The 24609-nt window shown below is 32.8% G+C and overlaps 1 protein-coding gene across 2 annotated transcripts; it reads right to left on the bottom strand.

Annotated features, from left to right (window-relative positions):
• Positions 1-1145: 1145 nt before the first annotated feature.
• On the bottom strand, positions 1146-22942 carry LOC126887379 (zinc finger protein 664-like). 2 transcript variants are annotated; one of them, XM_050654847.1, is made up of 4 exons: positions 21693-22942; positions 13378-13461; positions 13195-13320; positions 1146-4266 (listed from the first exon to the last, which is right to left on the bottom strand). In XM_050654847.1, the coding sequence occupies exons 2-4, from the start codon at positions 13457-13459 to the stop codon at positions 3107-3109; spliced, it is 1368 nt and encodes a 455-aa protein (XP_050510804.1). In that variant the 5' UTR covers positions 13460-13461; positions 21693-22942; the 3' UTR covers positions 1146-3106. The 2 variants fall into 2 exon arrangements, with proteins under 2 accessions (XP_050510804.1, XP_050510805.1); XM_050654848.1 differs by having other exon boundaries at positions 13195-13330.
• Between the last annotated feature and the right edge of the window lie 1667 nt (positions 22943-24609).

Below are 24609 nucleotides of genomic sequence, written 5' to 3' on the forward strand. Positions count from 1 at the left end.
ATGTTTATATTACTGAATAGAGAATTAAATTACCTTTTAATTAAGCTATCACACGACCCCTATTCTCATTTAAAAAAATTATAGATGACGTCATCACGCCCAAATGGGTGACGTCACTAGTGTGACACATATGTCAAAAAGTCGCAATTTAAAAATAAAAATTGACCTGTTTCGGGATTTTTTTCCAAAATCGTCCATTCTCGAGAAAATGAATTTATTCCAACCTTTATGTGCTCACTGTATATGTTAACCAGAAAATATTATCGGTGAAAATGAAACTGATGGACGAGGAAATGAAAAATAATAGCTTACGTAAATGAAGTTGCAAGAAAGAAAAAGATAAATTTTTCGAGGAGCTCCAGATGCAAATTGATAATGGGGAAGAAAACATAATTGAAATAAGAGATCTAAACGGAGAGTCGAAAACAACAACAGCGGAAGAGAAGAGTGCATGGGAAAAGAAGGAGAAGAAATACTAAACAGAAATGGTGAAAAAAAAATAGGAATATGTATGGAGAACAAACTAGTTATAACAAATACAAAATTTAAACATAAAGAAGTAAATACACGAGAGTACAAGACCGCAGAAACAAAAAATCAATCATAGATTACTTTTTGGTAAGCAGCAACAAACGGAAAGGGGTACAAGATACGAAAGTGAAAAAAGGCTCAGAGGAAAAAGAAGAAAAGAAAAATAGTAAACGAAAAAATACAAGTTTCACTGTACTTAGTTCGCTAAACTGATTAAAACAAATGTCACATTTAGAGGTAACACAGACGGGGCGGCGTACGTCGACTGAACCCCCGCTGAGATGTCGAAAGCGACGCATCCCTTACTATACTTTGATGCAGTAACACACACCAGACGCTCTTAAAATGTTCGATGCAGCGACTTTCTGGCGACATATCCTGGAACCCATCCACCGCCAATCGGTTTTACGACTTCAACGGCATATCATACGTGTATCGTGGTATATCACAGACGTTTGAGCTGTTTTCTAGCGAATTCTGTAGTGAGTGTTGTCAGATCGTGTTTTTGTGATGGAAAATACAGATGTAGAAAAATTAATTAATGCAATTATGAGACCAGCTATTTGGGATATGCGTATTGATGAATATTCAAACAGAATAATAAAAAACAGGCCTTATTTATTATTTTATTTATTATGCTCTATAGGCCTTGTATTTACAATTTTAGATAATACAGTTTATGCTAATAATTTATATATAATTTTATTTGATGTCTATGTAAACATTACTGAACTATGGTTCTCCACTATATCCTCACCTCCTCTTTCCAGTGTGTAATTTCCATCGATACTATACCTTCCTGAAACTTTCTTGCCGTGTTTTTCTTGGTCTACCTCGTCTCCTAGTCCAAAATGGTCTTCTGTGCAGTACCATCTTTGGCATTATTTCCTTATCCATCCCCTCGACATGACCTGCCCACCTGATTCTTTATGGCTTTGTGTATCTTGTTACACTTGGTTCCTTGTAAAGCATCCTTAATTCTTGATTGGTGCTTCTATGCCAGCCGTCTTCTGTATCTGTATTCTTTCCCCTGAAAATAGCTCTTAGTACGTTCCGTTCTCAACTCTATATCATTTTTTCTTCTGTTTTATTTAGCACCCATGTCTCACATCCGTAGGTGACTGTTGCTCTTATTACGGTTTTGTATATTCTGGTTTTCGTCTTTCTCGATACGTACTTTGGCTTTAATTTGAATGATTTTTTTGTTAATATTAATTTGTGAAACATCACTATTTCCCAATAGATGGGGTATAATTAGTGTGACCAACTAGCCCGAAAAATCCGGGACATGGCCCGAATTACGAAGTCGTGTCCCGGCGTCCCGGACCAGGCTTCCGGGCGATCCGAATTTTCAATGTTTTGGTAAAATTCTATTTTGAAATTTTGAATATTCTTCTAAGAATTCATATCAAACTGAATTGGTAGGACGAAAAAAAGTCGACAATTTCGAGAGTGTAATATTAAGATCAATGCTCGGGGTGACGGTTATAGATAAGAAAAAAACAAATAAATGGATTAGAAACAAAACCAAAATAAAAGACGCAGGAGAACATGCTGCCAAACTAAAATAGAGCTTCGCAGGACACAATGCCCGACTGAAGGATAAAAGATGGAATCATGAAATACAACAATGGAGACCGTGGTCAGGAAGAAGAAGCAAAGGAAGAGGGCAGAACTTAAAACACGTGGCGCAAAATAGACAACACGGGATTGAATTGGGGGAGGCATATGTCCAAAGTTGGATTTCTAAAGGCTGAAGAATATTAATACCACATCCAAAACGCTGCATATCGTGGTATTTGGTATCATAGTTCTACAAAATCTCAAACTGTGAACTTTTTTTTCCTTTCTGTATTTTACCTGTTACAATTTTTGTGGCTTAACCCCATTAAAAATATCATTTTCAACATAAAAATGTTTAATAAATAAAATGATATTATGAAAGTTCTATATTAAAAAAAATGGCCCGATTTCCGAAAAGTCCCGGATTTCAGGTATTTTTTTCAGCCGTGTCCCGAATTTGACTGAATAGGCGTTGGTCACACTAGGTATAATAGAGGGGCATCAATGTAACACCTGTATTTGCTCAGTGGCGTACCATAGAATGGACAGCCTCTTAGCGTTATAAATAGTTTTTCTTGGGCGATATGCTTTCCCTCATAACGGTGTTATTTTTTGAACACGGCTCTTTAATACTCACTAATAACTCCTGAAAAGATTTTTTAGACATTCTTGTAAAATGAAAAAACATCTCTGGGCCTTTATTATTTTAATTTCGTTAATTTAATGTGTAAAAATCCCTTATAATTTCGTTCCTTTATGATGGGATGTATCCAATATCTGCGTTTCTTTTTTTCTTTAATCTAAGGTAAAATAAACTTGTATTTATTACAAAAGACACATCGTCATAACTTTCAGACATCGTATCGTACAGCAGCCAACACGCGACTAAATTTGGCAACAACGAAATACAAATACTTTAAATCGTAGCATAGCTGCCGCTGTTATACCGCGCCATGTGTTTTACGCTGCCTCGACGTCGATTCGACGCGCGCCGCCTGGTATGTCCTTGCTCTTAAGCTTTTTCCCCAGTGTGCACTCTCATATGTCGTTTTAAATTATTTGATTGAGAAAACTGCATAAAACAAATTTCACACTTGTGATGTTTTCCTCCAGTGTGTACTCTCAAATGTACTTTCAACGCACTTGCTGTAATAAACTGCTTAAAACAAATTTCACAATTGTGAGGCTTGTCTCTAGTGTGCACTCTCAAATGTATATTCAAATAAGATTTTCGAATATACGATTTGAAACAAATTTTACACTGATATGGCTTTTCTCCAGTATGCAATCTCATATGTTGTTTCAAATAACTTACTTGAGAAAATTGCTTAAAACAAACTGCACATGTGTGAGGTTTTTCTCCAGTATGTAGTCTCAAATGTTCTTTCAAATGACCTGCTTGACTAAATTGCTTTGAACAAATTTCACACTGATACGGTTTTTCTCCTGTGTGAAATTTAATGTGACTATTTAATGAATTTCTATTGGCAAACTGTTTGAAACAAATTTCACACTTGTAAGGCGTTTCTCCAGTGTGCAATCTCAAATGTCCTTTCAAATTAGCTGCTTGACTAAACTGTTTAAAACAAATTTCACACTTGTGAGGCTTTTCTCCAGTGTGCACTCTTAAATGTCTTTTTAAACTACTTGCTTGACTAAATTTCTTAAAACAAATTTCACACTCGTAAGGTTTTTCCCCAGTGTGAATTGACATGTGACTATTTAATGTATTTCTGTGGTCAAACCGTTTAAAACAAATTTCACACTTATAATGCTTTTCTCCAGTGTGCACTCTCGAATGTACTTTCAAATCGTATTCCCGAGTATACGATTTGAAACAGATTTCACACGGATACGGTTTTTTTCCTGTATGAATTCTGGAATGAGATGTCAAACTACTTTTATAAGAAAATTGCTCAAAACAAATTTCACACTGATACGATTTTTCTCCTGTATGAATTTTCATGTGACTATTTAATGACTTTCTATGGGCAAGCTGCTTAAAACAAATTTCACATTTGTTCTTCTCCAGTCCTTCTCCAGTCTCGATGTTCACATATTCATTGAAATTTATTGGTACTTCTTCGGAGTTTGGACTTATTTGGTTTTTGTTAAATGAATCTTCAGGTAAAATTTTCTTAATTTCCGTTCGGTTCTTCTTGTAAGAAAGACCTGAAATAAAAACGGAACTTTCAGTGAATTTTAGAGAATGCTAGGTACATATACAGGGTGCGCCAAACCTATGGTTTTCTTTGATTACGGCTAAATTATGGGATATACAAAAAAAATATTTATAAAATAATTAATGTATATCGAAGCCGTCTATAATTTAAAATTATTTTCGATTATACAGGGTGAGTCAGAACGACGGTATCCACCACCACAGAAAGAACCCAGTACCTTCTGCTCTCTCACATATACTGGCAAGATAACAACAAAAATAGCCAGATACATAAAAAAGAAAGGAATAACACCAGCTTTCAGAACTAACAACAACTTAAGCAAATATATTAAGAACAATAAAAGCCGAAAGAGAAAGCAACTACAGAGTGGTGTGTACAAACTAACTTGTGGTGACTGTCCGAAAACGTACATCGGTCAAACTGGCAGAACTTTTGACAAACGGATAGCAGAACACAAAAGGGCATTCAACAATAGAAAAACAGACACTTCTACATACGCACTTCAGCTTCTAGATCATAATCATTCTTTCAATGAAGAGTTTCAAATTCTGCATATTCAAAATGAAGGCCTTAAGCTATCTTTTTTAGAATCTATGGAAATTAATAAACTGAAAATACAGATATAATTCTGAATGACCAACTCGAGACAAACAGCTCCCCACTCCTCAACCTCTTCAGTTGAAGACTTAAAAAGGCAAACACATTGTAAACTATATCACTTGAGAAAGGCACTCTGCCGAAACAGCTGTAGTCACTTAGTTATAATAAATTCTGTGGAAGTATAGAAAACAAACGTTTTCAGTGTTTTATTATTAGATAAAATGAACTTCCATCAAGTAACGGTCGAATCCATCAATTAATTCCATTTATATTCAGTTGCAATGCGAAGGCAAAACAATCTTATTTTTCACTTAGCATAGGAGTGCAGTCCAGCACTCTGAATCTACGATTTCCGACTCTTATTGGAGTCATCATCGGAGAGGCGTAGGTCTGATGCTACCTACTCGAAGTGACCAACCATGAAAGTTTATCCCCACATTGCAACTGACCTGTATGGATTAGGTGACTAGCGTCATCTGACATTTGAAAGGTAAAGTTTTCAATCCTAATAGCAACATTAATAATATTGAAAAAGATTAAAAATATTACTAAAAGATCTTTAAATCGAAAACTTTTTGGTCCATTTCCTTGGTAACACCTCCATGGCTTCTACAATTTGCAAGCCAGATGGATGCTGAAGCGAAGAAGACAAGAGGGACTTCAAAAACTTGCAATTCACGACCCCGTCTGTTCGGCTAGTAAATTCCAACAAAAAATGGACCTAGTTACTCAAAGGAGTAAAGACCAATATAAAAATAAAATAAAAATTCCATTTTTATTCAGTTGCAATGCGAAGGCAAAACAATCTTATTTTTCACTTAGAATAGGGAGCGCAGTCCAGCACTCTGAATCGACGATTCTCGACTCTTAGTCCGTTCTTTAACGGTAAAATATTGCAAAACCTCTAAATTTTAAAGATCCGCTTGGATTGACATGAAATTTGGCATACACATAGCTAACAAGTCAAAGAAAAAAAGTGACATTGTGCCGATATGTGCTTTTGCCCTGGGGGTGGTTTTCACCCCCTCTTGGGGGTGAAAAAATATTCGTCCAAAGAAAGTCAGGAAATAAATAAACTGGCTAATTTTAAGTAACTTTTGTTCTATTGAGTTTTTTCACTAAGTCAATACTTTTCGAGTTATTTGGCAGTGAATATGTTCATTTTTTCAACAAAACAACGACGCTTTTAGACAGTTTTTCGCAAATAACTCAAATAGTAAGTATTTTGTCGAAAAAGCATTCTTAGCAAAAATATAGCCTATAAAAAATTTAAAAAAAATAGTGAATATATCACGTTTTTTTATTTAGTAGAGAAGCAGAGTTATAGCTAATGAAATATAGGTTCATAATCGTCAAATTCCAAGTGGAATACTTTAACGTGAAATAACCAAAAATGAAGCACATTTCGGGGAAAACTCATTTAAACTTATTTAAAGTGTTTAAAAAAAGGTTCATTTTTGTTTTATAAAAAAAAATTCTAGCATCAAAATTAAACAAGTTACGCTCAAAATAAAGTTAGTCCCTTTTGGTTTTGGTAAAAAAATCGAGAAAATCACCCCCTAATTAGTATCTTAAATGAACTTAATCGTTACGACTTCACAAGTTTCTTGACTCGTGTATATATTGTTTATATGATCTGTAAGTTTCATCGGTTCAAAGTCCTTATTATTGAAAGGGCTGTAGTTAAAAGGGGTTGAACGAGTCACTGATCACGAATGTATGCAAATTTAGAAACACCAAATCTCAATAAATTTTTGTCTAACAGAAAAACAAAAAAAATACGTGATATTCAGAAAAGCAAATCTCACTTTTTTTGTTTTTCGAGATTTTTGGTATCTCTAACAATTTTTAAGTTATTTTGAAAAAAACACATATTTTTCAAAATTTAAATTTTTAAAAATTTTACTTTGAAACCAAATTTTTTCAAAAATGAGCACTTTAAATCGATGAAACTTACAGATCATATAAACACAACATAAGTAAAATAATTTGTGGAGCGGTAACGATTAATTTCATTTAAGTTGCTAATTAGGGGGTGGTCTTCCCGATTTTTTTTTTGCAAAAACAAAATGGACCAACTTTATTTTGAGCGTAACTTGCTTAAATTTAATGCTAGAAACTTTTTGTAAAAACAGAAATAAATCTTTTTTTAAATACTTTAAAAAAGTTATAATGGATTTTTCCCGAAAAGTGCTTAATTTTTTGGATATTTCACGTTGAAATATTCTATTTGAAATTTGGTGAATATGAATCTATTTTTTATTGGCTATAACTCTGGTTCTACGAGATCCAGAGACCTAACGTGTACACCATTTTTTTTTACTTTTTATAGGCTATATTTTTGCTAAGAACGTTTTTTTCGACAAAATACTTACTTTTTGAGTTATTTGCAAAAAACCCTCTAAAAATGTGGTTATTTTGTTGAAAAATGAACATATTCATTCGCAAATAACTCAAGAACTGTTGACTTAGCGAAAAAGCTCTATAGAACAAAAGTTACTTAAAATTAGTCAGTTTACCCATTTCCGGACTTATTTTGGACATATATTTTTTCACCCCCAAGAGGGGGTGAAAGTTACCCCCAGAGCAAAAGCACACATCGGCACAATATCACTTTTTTTCTTTGACATGTAACCTATACGTATGCCAAATTTCATGTCAATCCAAGCGGTTCTTTAAAATTTAGGGCAAAAACCGTGAAAGAATGGACTATCTTATTGGAGTCATCAATCGGAGAGGCGTAGATCTGCTGCTACTTACTCAAAGTGACCAACCATGAAAGTTTATCCCCACATTGCAACTGATGTGTATGGATTAGGTGACTGCGCTCCCTATTCTAAGTGAAAAATACGATTGTTTTGCCTTCGCATTGCCGAGATACGGGATGTTGATTTTGTTCTTACAAACTGACGATTTATTTATTGCTTTAAAACCGGTGGAGATATGCAAATGAAATTTGGTACGTTTTAAGAGATAGTTATTGCGCATTTTTTGACATACAATTAGAGGATCGGTACGTATTTTCGGCTGCAATGATATTCAAATGGGGATTCATTTTTTTCGAATCCTGAGAAAACTAATAAGTATTTTTGAAAAATGTAAACGCAGAATGAAAGATCACGTTATTAGCGAGGGCCGAAAGTCCCTGAGAACTTCTATAATGTTTATTTTAATAAGTTACAGGGGTGAAAAACTAAGAGAAAATTTAGTGTGATTTTTAATTTCAAATATATCATTCAAAATAAACTTTTTATTTATTCTAAGGGACTTTTGGCCCTCGGTAATAATTTAGTCTTTCATTCTGCGTTTAAATTTTTCAAAAATATTTATTGGTTTTTTCAGGATTCGAAAAAAATAAACACAATGCCGTGGTAATATTTTCCAAATCTATCTTTGTCTTACAACGCATTCAGCCGAATATAATATTGTCAGCATATATTGTCAGTCAGACACTGACAATCAGTGACAATTTTAAATATTTGACATTGCATCGGGAATGTTGAGTTATTGATTAAATATTATTGATATATAATGTATTTGATAAATAATTGATTTAAGACGTGAACTTAATAAAAAGTTATTTATTGTGTATTATTTGTGGAAGATCCAAGCAGAGAATACATCAGGATAATATATTCTGTGATCCAAGTATTTTGTTGTTAAAGATGTTCAAAATTGTAAGCGTTCCATAACAATATATTATTAAAAAATCACTTTAACACTTTTTCTCTTTTTTCGATTGAGTCTTTGTTGTACAAATAAATTATTACAATCACTGAATACATAGTTAGTGAAAAAATTATCACATTTATTAACTGAATTAATAATTTGCAATTATAAAAATAACAGTTATCCAAGAACATTCAAAACCCATCTCTTTAAATTAATGATGATATTTTCAAGTAGAATGACATTCTAGTAATGTTTACATATCCATACCAGTGTGAATTTTACTACACGTAATTTGCCGTGTAAAGACAGAAAAAGTAGGGATACACGTAAAATATTGCGAATTATGTACCCATAGCCTTAAGAATTTTATACTCGCCATTGGCGTGCATACGGGTATAAAAATTTTAGATATATTCCTTATACACGCCAATAGTGAAAATAAAATTTTTAATTGTATGTCAAAAAATGCGTAATAACTACCTCTTAAAACCTACCAAATTTCATTTGCATATCTCAAGCGGTTTTAGAGCAATAAATAAATCGTCAGTTTGTAAGAAAAAATTCAACATCCCGTATCTTGGAAACGAAGCATTTGCGGACATATGTTTATAAAGCAAACCGTCATTAATTTTTCATGCAGAATTACCCCTTAAAGTTTGTCGCACTTATTTAGAAACACCCTGTATTGATGAAGAACATGGCTAGTTGTTAAAGAACCTAACTTTTTTATTATCCAACATAAACGAATGAATAAAAAAAAAGAATGTTAAAAAAACCTGAGGCTATTCGCGATGAAAAACAAAGTATCTGACCTCTGGTGGAATAAATTAAAACCACTATAAGTGGTATAAACAAACCAGAAAATTGTGGATTTGAATGGAATTTGGTCACTATTAAGAAATTATTAGTAAATTTCAGCATTATGAGTATATTAAAATATTTTAAATCAAATCGGTATTGTTCTGATCCTCAAATGAATGTTTGTTTATACCATTTATATCGGCCATTTTCCTGCATTCGACCTGCCCTCTATATTCCGTTTCAATCGCGAATAGTTGGGTTTTAATTTCTGTATTTTATAAATGCTAGATGCTAGAATATTCCACAGGGTGATGCGAACTTTGAGAAAAAACACTGTATGATTGTTACACCCGTTATAAAATGACATTTAACTCTCTAGCAACATTATTATTACACCGATATTCTTAAATAATAAGGCTATAACATACTGAAAAAAATCACTCAAATCGGACAACTGGTTTAGGAAATCCGAGACATCAAACATGTTCCATTTTTAAGGTAGCCTTAGGCTTTCTTAACATATTCTTTTCTGATTCATTTGCTTACGTTGGATAATAAAAAAGTTAGGTACTTTAACAACTAGCCATGTTCTTCATCAGTACAGGGTGTTTCTAAATAAGTGAGACAAACTATAAGGGGTAATTCTGCATGAAAGATTAATGACCGTTTGCTTTATAAACATATGTCAGTAAATGCTTCATTGCCGAGATACGGGATGTTGATTTTTTTCTTACAAACTGACGATTTATTTATTGCTTTAAAACCGGTGGAGATATGCAAATGAAATTTGGTAGGTTTTAAGAGATAGTTATTGCGCATCTTTTGACATAAAATTAAGAATTTTATATTGCGCAAAAAATGCGCAATACCTCTTAAAGCCTACCAAATTTCATTTGGATATCTCAAGCGGTTTTAGAGCAATAAATAAATCGTCAGTTTGTAAGAAAAAATTCAATATCCCGTATCTCGGAAACGAAGCATTTGCGGACATATGTTTATAAAGCAAACCGTCATTAATTTTTCATGCAGAATTACAACTTAAAGTTTGTCGAACTTATTTAGAAACACCCTGTACTGATGAAGAACATGGCTACTTGTTAAAGTAACTAACTTTTTTATTATCCAACATAAACGAATGAATAAAAAAAAAGAATGTTAAAAAAACCTGAGGCTATAGTTGGGTTTTAATTCTGTATTTTATAAATGCTAGATGCTAAAATATTCCACAGGGTGATGCGAACTTTGAGAAAAAAAACAGTATGATTGTTACACCCGTTATAAAATGACATTTAACTCCCTAGCAACATTATTATTACACCGATATTCTTAAATAATAAGGCTATAACATACTGAAAAAAAATCACTCAAATCGAACAACTGGTTTAGGAAATCCGAGAAATCAAACATGTTCCATTTTTAAGGTGTTCCTTGAATTTTGCCGGCGTGTATAGATGAGATATTATAAAACTACATGTTCCTGAGTTAAATCTAAAACCTCTGTGAGCGGCCGTGGAGTAACGGCATATTCGCTGGCCTCATACGCCCGTGCACGTGGGTTCGAGCCCTGCCAAAGACAAACCATTTTCATTTCCAATAATGACACGAGCCGTCTTACCGTGCCTCGGAGAGCACGTTAAGCTGTCGGTCCCCCTGGGCTAGTGTACATCGGCACTAGTTACTTGAAACAGGGTTAAAGATGTAAATGGCGCCGGAACTGTCCGAAAGGATCTCCCCAACAATGCCATACGATATTATTATTATTATCTAAAACCTCTAAGTCCTAAGTGATACAATATACCGTAGAGCAGATATAGCAAATAATGGGTGCTTTCGGACGACCATAGCGGCTGACTGTCAGCAGAAATCGGCTGAGTGGTTGTATCCAGCCGTGATAGGGAAAGCTTAGTAAATCTCTCAGCGGCTGACTTCCAGCGATGACGTCTGACAGCTACTGCTGGCTCAGCTGTCCAGCCGCTGTGGTCGTCCGAACGCACCCAATGATACCTTTAACATAGACATAGATAGTAGACACAAAGCAAGTTCTTTACTATTAAATATCCAATCATTCAAATTTATTTGTGGTAAAATGTTTTAAAGGTAAAAAGTACTTTCATATGTTGCATTTTGTTGCAAATGAAAACAGTTTCTATGCTGATAAATATATAAATGTTGCACAATTTTTGCCATTTTTTACGATTTTCATGAGATCAATAAAATTCATCACTCTCATTGACTGGTCACTATGGAATTTCTATTTTTTGGCTGAATGTTCAAAACCTATAACAGGAAATTTTGATTTTGGAGACAAATTTTGAGAAATTTAAGATATGCCAAAAACGCTTAGTTTAATCTTTTACACTAAAAACAATATAAAGCTGCATCTTCTTGATAGCACAAGTATGTTTCTTGATAGCACACATTTTCAGCTACAAACTATACCCAATGCCATCTTCGTGGAAGTATTTCCCATGACGTGAGATCGTTTGTAATGTGAAAGTTTCAATTAAGAGTTTTTTAGGCATATTTCAAAAGCCTCATATTTGTTGCCAAAACTCAAAATCAAAATTTCGTGTTATAGGTTTTTAAGATTAGGGTCTAGCAATGGAAATTCTACAGCGACTGGTCAGTGGGAGTGTTGAAACCATATTATTTCAATCTAAGAGTAAATAATTGAAGAGTGGCTGAGCTAAGAGATCTAAGTGCTAAAATTAAAAATTGCGAGAAATAAAAGAAAATTTGCACAGTGCAAGCGAAAACTGTTGAACTTGGTTGAGGCCACAGAACTTATTAGAGTTTAAAGGAAAAAACAAGGTATGGTACAAAGATCTTATGACCAACTGCCATGAGGCTAACGAGTCTCGCCTAGATTAAGAAGAAGATGAAGATAATTGAGGTTTGGACCGAAATATTCTTTTTCATTTTTTGATCTACTGTAGTGGCTCTCATCCCTCAGGAAGCTATTGATGTGATTTTTTACCATCTATATATCATGAAGGGCGTATTTATATCTTTTAACACTGGCACTTCGATCAATTAAGAAAGAACATGATGCCGGATTTAGAGGCGGCTCCATCTTTTGGCTTCGTTTGCAGCCACTAGAGTGAAGTTGGCCCTTATATCTCATAGGGAGACATTGGCATAGTAGGTCTGGATCCCACGTATGAAAAAAAAGTTGATTAATAGCAAGCTGAAAATTTGTTAATAGCTTAAGGGTGTCTAGTAGGATAAACTTTGATATATGGGAACACTGGAACAGGGGCAGTTTTAATTGTGAAACAGGTTAAAAATTTGGAACGGTCACACCACGAAAACGGTATATTTATTTTGTCCGACAGAACAGACTTAAACTCACCGAACAGAGATTAAACTCTCATGCAAAAATCAGACTGCTATTTATCATCAAATGGGTGTTTTAATGAGTGGAACATGTAGAATATGTCAAATGACAGGAATTATGACAGGTGATAAATAGCAGTCTGATTTTTGCATGAGAGTTTAATCTCTGTTCGGTGAGTTTAAGTCTGTTTTGTCGGACAAAATAAATGTGCCGTTTTCGTGGTGTGAGCGTTCCAAATTTTTAACCTGTTCCACAATTAAAACTGCCCCTGTTCCAGTGTTCCCATATATCAAAGTTTATCCAACTAGACACCCTTAAGCTATTAAATAATTTTCAGCTTGCTATTAATCAACTTTTTTTTTATACGCGGGATCCAGACCTATAGGATCATATTGATTGAAAAAAAAAACAAAATTTATATTTTGGCTCTTAGATCACATAACTCGACCAATCTTCCATTACAGATTGAATGCAAGTTATAAAAAACTTTAGTATTACTTGTCTTACCTAAGTTATCTTCACACTGTTCATTATTCAGGTTTTTAAGATCTAGGGACGTAATCAGATGAGGTTCTATACATCCTTCCACATCTCCAGCAAACTCTTCCTTAGTTTCAACTTTTATTTCCATAGCTAATAAGTACTTATTACATTATTATACTGATTAGTATACTTTTTTATTTGTCTTACCTGAGCTATCTTCTTCTTCTGGTTCATACTTCATCTCTTTATGATCAACAAACTCTTCCTCAATTTTGAGTTGGAGTTCCATTGCTAACAAAAAATATCAATTAGGTACATTACATTTTTATCAAATGTAAAAATAAATCCAAAACAAATTAGAGATGTAAGAGTCAAAAGAAGTTTTGAAGCAGGCACTGACCATTACCTAGTAGAAACTAAAATTAGAATGAATACAATGCTAAATAACAAGGGTGGAGACAGAAGAAGTGTCACAACAGGATGAATAAAGAGTAAAGACTGGATTATATGCAAAATGCATATGCATATATATGCTGCATATTTCTCATGTTTTTCATAAATGCATATGCCTTGCATATTTGGAGATTTAAGAGCATATAAATGCATATTTTGATGGGAATTTACTCTACCCCATTTAAAAATAAGGTATATATTAGTAACATCAACATCCATTAAAATAAAATGTGAAAGTAAATATTTTGCTGTTAAGCTCCTTTGTTGTTGTACCCATAAACATAATGGGCGTTATTTATAGCTGCAGGTATCATTATCCGGATATTTAAGATTTATAGACTTCTCAGAATTTACAAATTACCTAAGTAAATACCGATTATATTTTGAATAACATTACAAATATTACCTGTACTTTCTGCTGGTGTCGGCCAACTATGAATTATTCTGGGAAAACCAACCAAAACGAAATTTTAAGGCAGCGTTGCCAATTTAGCTTATTTTATGCTAGATTTGGCATATTTTTGTGTTGTTTAGCTTATTTATTTCTTGTTTAGCATATAGCATATTTTCTAGCATATTAAATAATATAAAAATTATTTAGTAAAAATCGAAAATCTTCTAATTCAGAACAAATTTTTATGTTGGCCTTACAATTACTAAAACAACTTAGGAACTCTCTCACAGGAACTTGAAACTGATATCAGTGAGTCAAATCTGATTCCTAACAAAAAATGTTTAACCATTCACACATACACACCTACATCAGCAAATCCCTTCGCCTTCAATAATGTTTATATTAGTACTTATGTCTGTGGACCATGAGATTACTATTAACTACAGGATCATGTTTCAGCATTTTTTAAAACAAATAATTTATCTGTACTGGGTTATGCTTGCTATAGGGATTTTTTATTAGTTGATAATGGAATACCTACTGTTGAACTGATCATTCCATCATTCTTGTGAGGTTTGGCAAATACTATATTGGTCGAGTTGGCAACACTGTTTTAAGGGTAGGATAGATTATTTTATTTTATGAATGGTTAGTCTTAAATCAATCGCCGATTATTCAACTTTTGTGATTGCAAGTTATTGACTATACTGTGTAAAAAAATCATTTTATTATTATTGTGAAAATGCCTAAAGTAGCAAGGGAAAAATCAAGTCTTCTCAGAAGTTGGATTGGAAGTAACAATCATCTAAAAGTTATCGACAGTGAAAGTATGTTTTGCACCATTTGTGATAAAAAGGTAAGTTCTCCACTTCAATAGATTTTTAAACTTATCAAACTTCTTTGCACATCTATGTGTCTGTCTATTCTAAAATGACAAACCGTCCCATTTCTTCAAAAACTGTTTTTTTAAAGTTCGCAACGGTTTGGCTTATACAGAGCGAGGTGTTGAGAGTGGCCCACCCTGTATACTACGGTACACTGACTGTACTTTATTGTTTGACGATTTCAATTTCACTTTGAGAAATAAAAAAAAATTGGGGGAGGTTTAAAAAGTTTGATCATTTTAATGTAGGTATCTATTTACGAAAACATCTAAAACATCATTATCATTATATTCCAGATTCCATGTCAAAAGAAATTCCAAGTAGTTCAACACATAAAAACTTCACTTCACCAAACTAAGCTATCAAAAAATGATAATAAACCTCGCCAGCAGATTCTACAGAACAGTTTGCAGATTCAGAATACGTCAGTTGGGCAAGAAACCTTTGCAAAGGATTTATGCCATTTTTTTTTGAACTGCAATATCCCTCTGCACAAGTTAGAACATAAATCGTGTCAAAACTTTTTAAAAACTTATTGCAAGATTAAAGATAAACCAGCTCAAATACCAAGTTCTTCAACTCTTCGGAAAAAATATGTCAGTGCATGTTACAAAGATGTGATGACGAGTATTAAAAATCAGTTAAAAGCCGATTATCTTTGGATTTCCGTCGACGAAACAACGGATACAAAGGGTCGACAAATTGCGAATCTAATTGTTGGAGTTCTTAACGACTCTGGCGATTTTAAAAACTCATACTTAATTAGTGTAAAATGTTTGGAAAAAACAAACTATGCTACAATAGCTAGATTTGTTAACGAATCCCTAACAAATTTTTTTTTACCTGATCAAGTACCATTTGAAAAAATATTATTAATGCTTAGTGATGCCGCCTCATATATGATGAAAGCTGCATCCAATCTTAAAATCTTTTTCCCTAATTTAATTCACTGTACATGTTTGGCGCACGGCCTAAACAGAGTTGCAGAGAAAGTTAGAATTGAATTTCCCAATGTAAACACCTTAATAAATAATGTAAAAAAAGTATTTCTGAAAGCACCACTACGTGTACAGGTATATAGGGAGATGCTTCCCGATATTCCTTTACCACCAGAACCAGTATTAACCAGATGGGGAACTTGGCTTAAAAGTGCTATATTTTTATCTGAACACTACGACGACATCAAAAGCGTTATTTCAAGTTTTGATCCGACTTGTACCGCTATTGATAACTGTCAAAATATTTTTAAAGAAAAGTCTATTAAAAATCAATTGTTGTATATAAAATCGAATTTCGATATCATTGAAAGTTCAATTACAAAATTAGAGGCTCAAAATTTATGTCTTCACAATAGTATGTCTATTGTTGATTCGGTTAAACAGAAAATAACAAATCTGAATGGGGAAATTGGAGTAAAAATTAAAGATAAACTTGATGACGTTTTAAACAAAAATGAGGGTTTCACTTTATTGCGTTCAATAAATAATATAATCAATTTTGGAAACTTCGATGAAAATATTAATATGGATCCGTCTCTAATAGCAAAGTTTAAATATGCCCCAATTACATCTTGTGACGTTGAGAGATCTTTTTCTGCCTATAAACAAATATTAACAGATAGAAGACATAATATTAGTTTAGAAAATATGAATCAATATATGATTATTTATTGTAACAATAAAAATATGTAAATTTGTTTTATTGTACTCTTTTTATAATATTAGTTTAGAAAATATGAATCAATATTGTAACAATAAAAATATGTACATTTATTTTATTGTACTCTTATTTATCTTGTGGTCAAAATAAAATATTTTGCCGTTTTATTTGTCACAAAACCTGAAGTTAAAAAAATATATTAAGAAATAATAATACAATTTGGTTTAAATTCAAACCTATTTATTTATTTTTATTATTTTTTATTTATTTATGTATTTAACGTAAACCATAAAATTATTCATATAAAAATAAGTGCATATATAAATGCATATTTGCATGTTAATTGTGCATATTCAGCTTGTTTTAAAATGCATATTGCATGCATATTTTAGACATTTTTTAGTGCATATTTTCCAGTCTCTAATAAAGAGCTATAAGCTGCGAGATCCACAAATCAGGATAATATAATATGGAAGAAACGGAAAAGCAAATACAAAACTGTAACAGGGAGGAACAAAGGACGAATTTAGAGGATAAATGGAATGAATTTAAAGATTCAATATTAAAAGTGACAAGACAAATATGTGGATATACCTAGTAGAAGTAGTAATACCAAGAAACAAACAAGCTCTTGAAGCAGAAATTTCAACAAAGAAGTTGAAGAAAAGAAAATATTGTGGAAAAATTATTTACAAAGTAGAAGTCAACAAATATATGACATATCTGGCTTAGTATGAAAACCTCATATCTCATTAAATTACAATTTTACAGGAGAGGCCAAAAACTGATTTTCTGCATAATATAACCTAAAAACAAAAATTACGTTACATATTTTTAATTCGAGCACATTGAGACAAATATCTGATATTGGCACAGAGCTAAAAGTGTCAAATGTTGCTATTAAATTGGAAATACAAATATTAACTATGAAAAACACGTACATATCCTTGCAGTATATAGAGCCTTTGCCCAAGTAACTATGATAACCTCGTGTTTTTCATTTCAAATGAGGTTGTGTTTATTATTATTTACGAGGTTTTCATTTTTCATAGCTTATTGCACACTATGCACACCTCCAAATACTAGGTCGATACAATACAAATCTTTTGATTTAAGGTTCATAAAATGTTTCTATATGCCGGACTACCTTTTGTTGTTCACAAAAAACATTTCTGCAAGTCGAATCTCTCAAACAAACACTCCAAATTAAGTTACAAATTCTTGGTTATAAATATACATACATGGTATTCACACTAAATCAAGAGAGCAATTGATATATGTGGTTTCTTTTTTCGGCTGTAGAAAATAGTCTAGTGTATTTGGATTTTTTCTAACAGTTGTAAATAGTGAGATACAAGGTTTTCAAACTAAAGCCACCAAAATGTCATTTTCGAAAAAAAAAAGAGATACGAGGTGTTCACACTAAGCCATCGATATACAAAATACAAAGAAATAGAGTTAAAGAAATGATCAAAGAGACAAAAAAGGATAGCTGGGAAGAGTTTGGAAGAAAAATGCAGGAAAATAGTAAAGGAAACAAGAAGTTATTTTACAGAACACTGAGAAACATGAAAACACCAAACGAGTAAATCTTAATCAAATAAAAGATCAACAGGGAAATATTATAACAGACGAAGAAAAAATTATCGAGCTCTGGCAAGAATATTTTACAGGGCTGCTAAATAGTGAAAATAAAATATTGATAAAGGAAAAGAAAAATGGGGTCAACTACATAACTGAATCAAATGAAACTGGAATACATATGGAAGAACTAGAGGAAGCTTTGAGTAAAATTAAAGTAGGTAAAGCACCAGGATGTAATCAGCTAGATGGAGAATTATTAAAATTCCTAGGACCAAATGGAAAGAAAGAATGGCTGGAAATACTAAATATGGCCTGGAAAACTAAAAAGATTCTATCTGAGTGGAATATTGCATCAATCTTGCCAATACATAAGAAAGGAGATATTAGGGTTTGAGAAAATTATAGAGGAATATCTCTCTTATGAGCAGGACTAAAAATATACGAAATAATAATAGAAATACAGTGGAACCTCGATAAGTCGGCCCCCGATAACCCGGAAGTCCGGCTAACCCGGACCGATTTTCATCAGACAAACATTTCAACAATAAAAATGTATGTATTATGTTAAAAACATTTTATCTGTAGCCGCTTCTGGAATGTCTTAAAAATATCGAGTTTCATTGATAAAAATTGGCTTTGACCATAATATAATATTTGAGAGATAATGGGTATTTGTGTATTGTAATTTGAACTATACGGTAAAGATGACTCATGGCACACGGCGGCAGCAGATTATCCATTATCGGGCTATCGCAAACAACAGGCACCTTTTATTCCTTTATTTATTTTCAACTGTCTTTTAAAAAATTATTTTTAGAACAATGGTCTTTTAAAGTTTAAACAATAAAAGAGCCACTGTTCTTAAATAACAACATCCTTCCGATGGCAGACGAAATTGACACAGCCGAAACTGACTGAGTTTTTTTTACCTAGAAATGAACAATGCTCTTTCTATACTGTCTATACTATACTCTATACAATATACAACTATAATAGGTAAGTTAGATATGTGTACTGTGCATATATATTTCATGTTATTTTAATTATAACGGACTTTATCTATAAGGATACCGCATTTTATTAATTTTTACAATGCTCTCCGGCTAACCCGGATTTTCGATAACCCGGATCGGCCGCGGTCCCGATTAATCCGAGTTATCGAGGTTCCACTGTAATAGAAAGTAAATTATGTAAGATGATAGAACCAGAGTAGCAGATGCACAAAGTGGATTTAGACCAACACACAGTGTATAAGACCACAGTTTTACTTTGCAACAAATAATTGATAAAGCTATAGTCAAAAATGAAGAAATCTATTTAGTGCTCTTAGATATGAAAAAAGCCTTTGATATGGTGGACAGGACAGGAATCTGGAAGAGCCCAGAGAACAAGAATGTAGATGAAGAACAGGTGAAGGTGGTATGTAGTCTGTATGAAAATACTAATAACAGTAATAACTAAGAACAAGAAACAGACGTTCAAAAATCTTTAAAAATAACGATGAAGTCAGACCATTGTTATTGTGTATTGAGTCCATTATTGTTTATAAGCGTTATGGACGAAGTAATAAAAGCTTGGTTGCCAAAAACAAAACAATATATTGCAGGATACAGAAAAATGCAAGTAGTCAAAGTAGAAGCATGAGTAAGTATTTGTAGAGGATGTAGTGCTTATAGCAAAAACAGAAAATTACCTTCAAAAGAACATGACAATGTGGACAGAAGAATTGAAATCATACAATGTAAGAGTAAACACTGAGAAAACTAAAGTGAAGTTAGTAACAAAAAACAACACAAAAATAAACATTACCATTGAAGGAAATATAATCGAATAGATAGAAGTATTCAAGTACTCATAGGCGTAACCGGGGGGGGGGGGGGGGTTTCGTGGTTATTGGATGTACTTTGAGCTCTATACGCTTAAGGGGGGGGGGGGTAGTATGGTTTGAAATCAACATATCAAGCACATTTTTGTAATTTTTTTTCGAAGCTATGGTAGAATTATTTTATTTTTAAATTAAATAAACATATTAAGTACAATTCAAAGAATACTTAAGAAAAAATTCAATCCAAAATATTGAAAAGTAAGCCATTGGCGACAAATTTTGGCAGGCAGCTCAAAAATGGATTTTGCAGTGGACATCCGAACTCATCACTGGATCATAAGAAACAAAAAATTCAAAAAGATTTTATTAGCTTATGAGTTTTACGAGGTAACAACGTCGAGTTTTTTTATTTTTAATGATTTTTGAATTTTTTGTATCACTCAGAAGTCAAAAATACGAAATTTTTGATAAAAAATTTGTGAAAACCAACAGATTTAATATTGTTGAACAAAAAATAAGCACCAAACGAAAAATATCTCGACGTTGTTACCTCACGAAATGTCTAAAGAAAATTTATGCAAAATTTCAGGTAGATCAATCAAGTAGTTTTTCAGTTACGATGTCCACCGCATTTGAAAAAGCAGTTTTGAGAAAAATGCGTTTAAAGTTTTGACAACTGCATCTTCATCTTCTGATTTGTCTGCCAAATCGTAAAGTGATGAACATTGGAATATGTTTTTTGAATTGCGGAGTAATCTACAAAAGAGAAGGCGAACAGTTGTTTAATGTTTGTACGCTCAAGCATGCTGGCGCGAAGTCGCGGCAACGCTAATCGAAGGTAGGGATATTCAACACCCTGTATCTCTGGTAATTTTACTCCGATTATTTTGAAATTTTCAGAGAGTATTCTTGAAAGTATGCACTTTTATTTGAAATAATAAAAAAAAATTAAATATTTCAAACCATACCCCCCTCATTACTATTTCATATCCCCCAGAGACCATCAAGTAGTTGTAAGCCCCCCTTAGGATCATCCTGCAAGTACAAGTCATACACCTCTGCAAGTACTTAGGGATAAGTTTAAATAAATAGGATGAGTTTGAATAATAAAGGGACACAAGAAGACGAGATTGGTTCCAGAATAAACTCAGCAACTAGAATATATCATGCACTATACAAAAACTTCTTGAACAGAAAAGAAAAAACAACAAAAACTAAAATGAATGTATACCAAACAGTGTGCCAACCTGTATTAACCTACGGGGCAGAAAACTGGGTACTTGACGAAAGACAAACAAAGTGACTGCAAGCAAGTGAAATGAAATACTTGAGAAAAGTGCTAGGTATTAGAAGAACAGACAGAAGAAGAAACGAAGACATTAGACAAGAACTAGGAATGATATCACTAAAGGTTAAAGCAGAAGAAAAGAAACTGAAATGGTGGGGACACATGATCAGAATGAACGAAACTAGACAGGTGAAGAAGATATGGGAAGCGAGAAAAATAGGGAAAACCGTAGAGGACGACCAAGAAAAACATGGAACAAAAGCATAAAAGAGATTCTCGAAAAAAAACTGAAGACATGGAGTGAGGCCAAGGAACAAGCTACAGACAGAAAAGAGTGGTGTAAATTTGTAGACAAAATGTAAGAGAACACCTCGACACCTAGGGTTATGAGGTTTTCGATTATGTATGTACATTTTTATCACTAATTCTTATTACCTGACTTATCCTCTACTGGTTCATTCTTCAAGTCCACAAAATGTGTTGATGTGGATAGCTGAGTATGTATAGATCTTTGGTCATGTTCAAAAACTTGTCTTCAATTTCCATAACTAACAAATCAACCGAATAGAAATATTGAAAATAAGCAAAAAACAACATGAATAAAATAACACCCTTATTTATCTATGAATAAAAATAAGCTTTGAAATGCTTTCTTGAATGAACTGTCAGTCAGTGTCAACTTACAATTTACAAGGTCAAAGTCAAGCGAGTCGATACGGGGAGAGAATTAAATGTCCAGCAGCGGGATTACGAACACTCGATGCGAGATCGCAAAACGAACCGTAGGCAAACTCGATGCGAATACGCATCGAAGCCAAAAAGTGATTACGAACTGGGTTCGAGTAGACTGTCAGAAAATCATCGGCAATTTTCGTATTTTTGAACCTACGGGATAATATTTCGAACAAATGGAATGATGTGCACGTTATATGCCAAGGAATTTCTCTCATTAACCTCAATAATTATTACAATAGAATATAAAATAAAGTTTTTATTACATATTTAATTGTTATAAACGTTTATTTTATATTCTAAGGATGGTACAGTGATAACGTGTACCTAGATATAAAAATATATGATTTTCGAACTTGAGTAGAATTTGAGATTAATTATGATTTTTTACCGTTATTAAAGATTAAATGGCCAGGGAAAGATGGGATACGTTATATAAAAATATTACTAAAGGTCGTAATGGTCACTGCTAACTACCTATTCACTTCATCGAATTCTGTCTCAGAGCTTTCCTTCACATATTTTTAAAGTAGAGAACTTCTGTCCGTGTAATGAGTGTAATAACACCTCACTGGGAGATTTAAACAATATATTTTTTTAATGTTCAAAACATGAGAATTATTATCAAAACCGTATAATCTAAATATCGTTTGATTAACGATTTACATTATTTTTAAATTGAAAAAATCAAAGTATGAAGTAAGTAGGTTATGTCATTATGTATTCACTTTTCTTAATTTTTATACTTGGACCGGCAAGAGAGAAAGCGTTATAGGAGATCAGCGATCTATCAGAGAGAGATAGATAGTTCGAGTTGGCAACTCGACAGGGTCGTAGGTATCGAGCAGTGCCTTCGAGTTGACTCGCATCGACAACGTAGGGAAAGAGGTTTTGTAATCACTCCCTACGGTAAACATGGCGGATACGATGCGTATCGAGTGTACGTAATCCGGGCCCAGCAAACGACGGCACTGTTGCCAGATTTACCTTTTTCCTTTTAGCGGGAATTTTAAAATTAGTCTAATGCCACTTTGGTTTTAAGAGAGAGTTCAGTATTCTTAAATTTATAACCTTACTTTTACAAGTAATTAGGATTATTTTATTTACATGTAAATATTGAAACAAGTATTGTACTGTGTCATAATTTAAAAGTCATGTTGCAGTATTTTGAAAAAAAAAATGAAGCTCAAAAGAAATATACTTATACAGTATAAATTATTTTTTAATGGGAATGGAAATTTACGATTTCAATGGTGAAAATGTGTTGGGATAGTATAGATGGACACTTTTTTATTTTAGTATTAAGTGGTTACATAATTATTCAGAATATTAATAAAATTACTAGTAATTTGAATTAGTTTTAATATGTATTATAATAGTATTAGTTCTCATCATGTATCTGGCTAAATAGCTAAGTGCTAAAGCGGCAAAATAAAAAAAATTGAAAAAACATTCTTAGTGGCCTAGCACCTTTACTTTGCCTGGGGGCGAGGTGAGTTAATAAATTCTATTTTCTTATTGCAGTCATTTTGTGACGGCTTAAGAAGTTACATAAATGATGTCCTTAGGCTGTGAAATTTTAACCGTAGAAAGACATCTCTATGACTTGTATTTACATGATATATGGCTTTTCACTCAGTCATTTGTTTCGAGCTTCTGTCATGTGTTGTCTAATATTAATATATCTATGTCATATGTTATTGATATTGCCAATGATACAAACTAAAGACGTATGACGTAGATATATTAATATTATGTGATGCTTGACCAAAGCTCGAAACAAATGACAATCGATGAAAAAGCCCTATTCAATAGGGCATTTCATTCACAGTCATTTGTTTCGAGCTTCTGTCATGTGTCACATAATATTAATATATCTACGTCGTACGTTATTGGTATATACCAATGATACAAACCAAAGACGTATGACGTAGATACATTAATATTATGTGACTCATGACAGAAGCTCGAAACAAATGACAATCGATGAAAAGCCCTATTGGCGTCTGCATATCAGGATCCAGTAATACTATATTATTTATCTATGATCAGGATATTGCTGGGTGTACACAAGTAAACAACACTTTTTTGATTAAAAGGTTTATTTCATTAAATCAAAACTTACATGGATACAATTTAAATAAGATATTTTTTCTATTTAAGGCAATATAATATAAGATATATATTTTAGTATAACTCTCCTACATTAACAAGCTTTAACACATTCAGTGGCCATGAAGTATGGGTAGCATCACGAAGGTTTTACGGAAGGTACTGACGACACATAAGTTATGTGAGTAGTACTGTGTAACTAAATAAATGATTTAAGTATGTGGTACCAGCCAAGTAGAGCTTGTTCGAGATGGGTACCAAACATGTTAATCTGGTCATGCACAGAGACTTATACTATATTATGTTATATCTCATATTGCTCACTCATTACTTCTGGAGTGAACAATATGAGATGTAATATTATGAGATATACCTATTATATATTATGGTATAGAGTATAGCTCTCCATGAGTGCCAAGTTTTAAACTTAACTGATAACAACTAATGGATACCCTTTTATCCAAAATTTTATGAAAATTTTGAATGGTCATATTGGTATTAATTCCAC

Source organism: Diabrotica virgifera, chromosome 6 (assembly GCF_917563875.1).
Source record: "Diabrotica virgifera virgifera chromosome 6, PGI_DIABVI_V3a".
NCBI lineage: Eukaryota > Metazoa > Arthropoda > Insecta > Coleoptera > Chrysomelidae > Diabrotica > Diabrotica virgifera.

What these genes read in the sequence shown, in the direction of transcription:
- LOC126887379 (XM_050654847.1), bottom strand. Translation starts at nt 13,459, where the DNA reads ATGGAACTCCAACTCAAAATTGAGGAAGAGTTTGTTGATCATAAAGAG. An exon ending in AGAAGAAGAAGATAGCTCAG is followed by an intron (nt 13,321 to 13,377) that starts GTAAGACAAATA and finishes AGTACTTATTAG; the next exon opens with CTATGGAAATAAAAGTTGAA. An exon ending in ACAGTGTGAAGATAACTTAG is followed by an intron (nt 4,267 to 13,194) that starts GTAAGACAAGTA and finishes TTTTTATTTCAG; the next exon opens with GTCTTTCTTACAAGAAGAAC.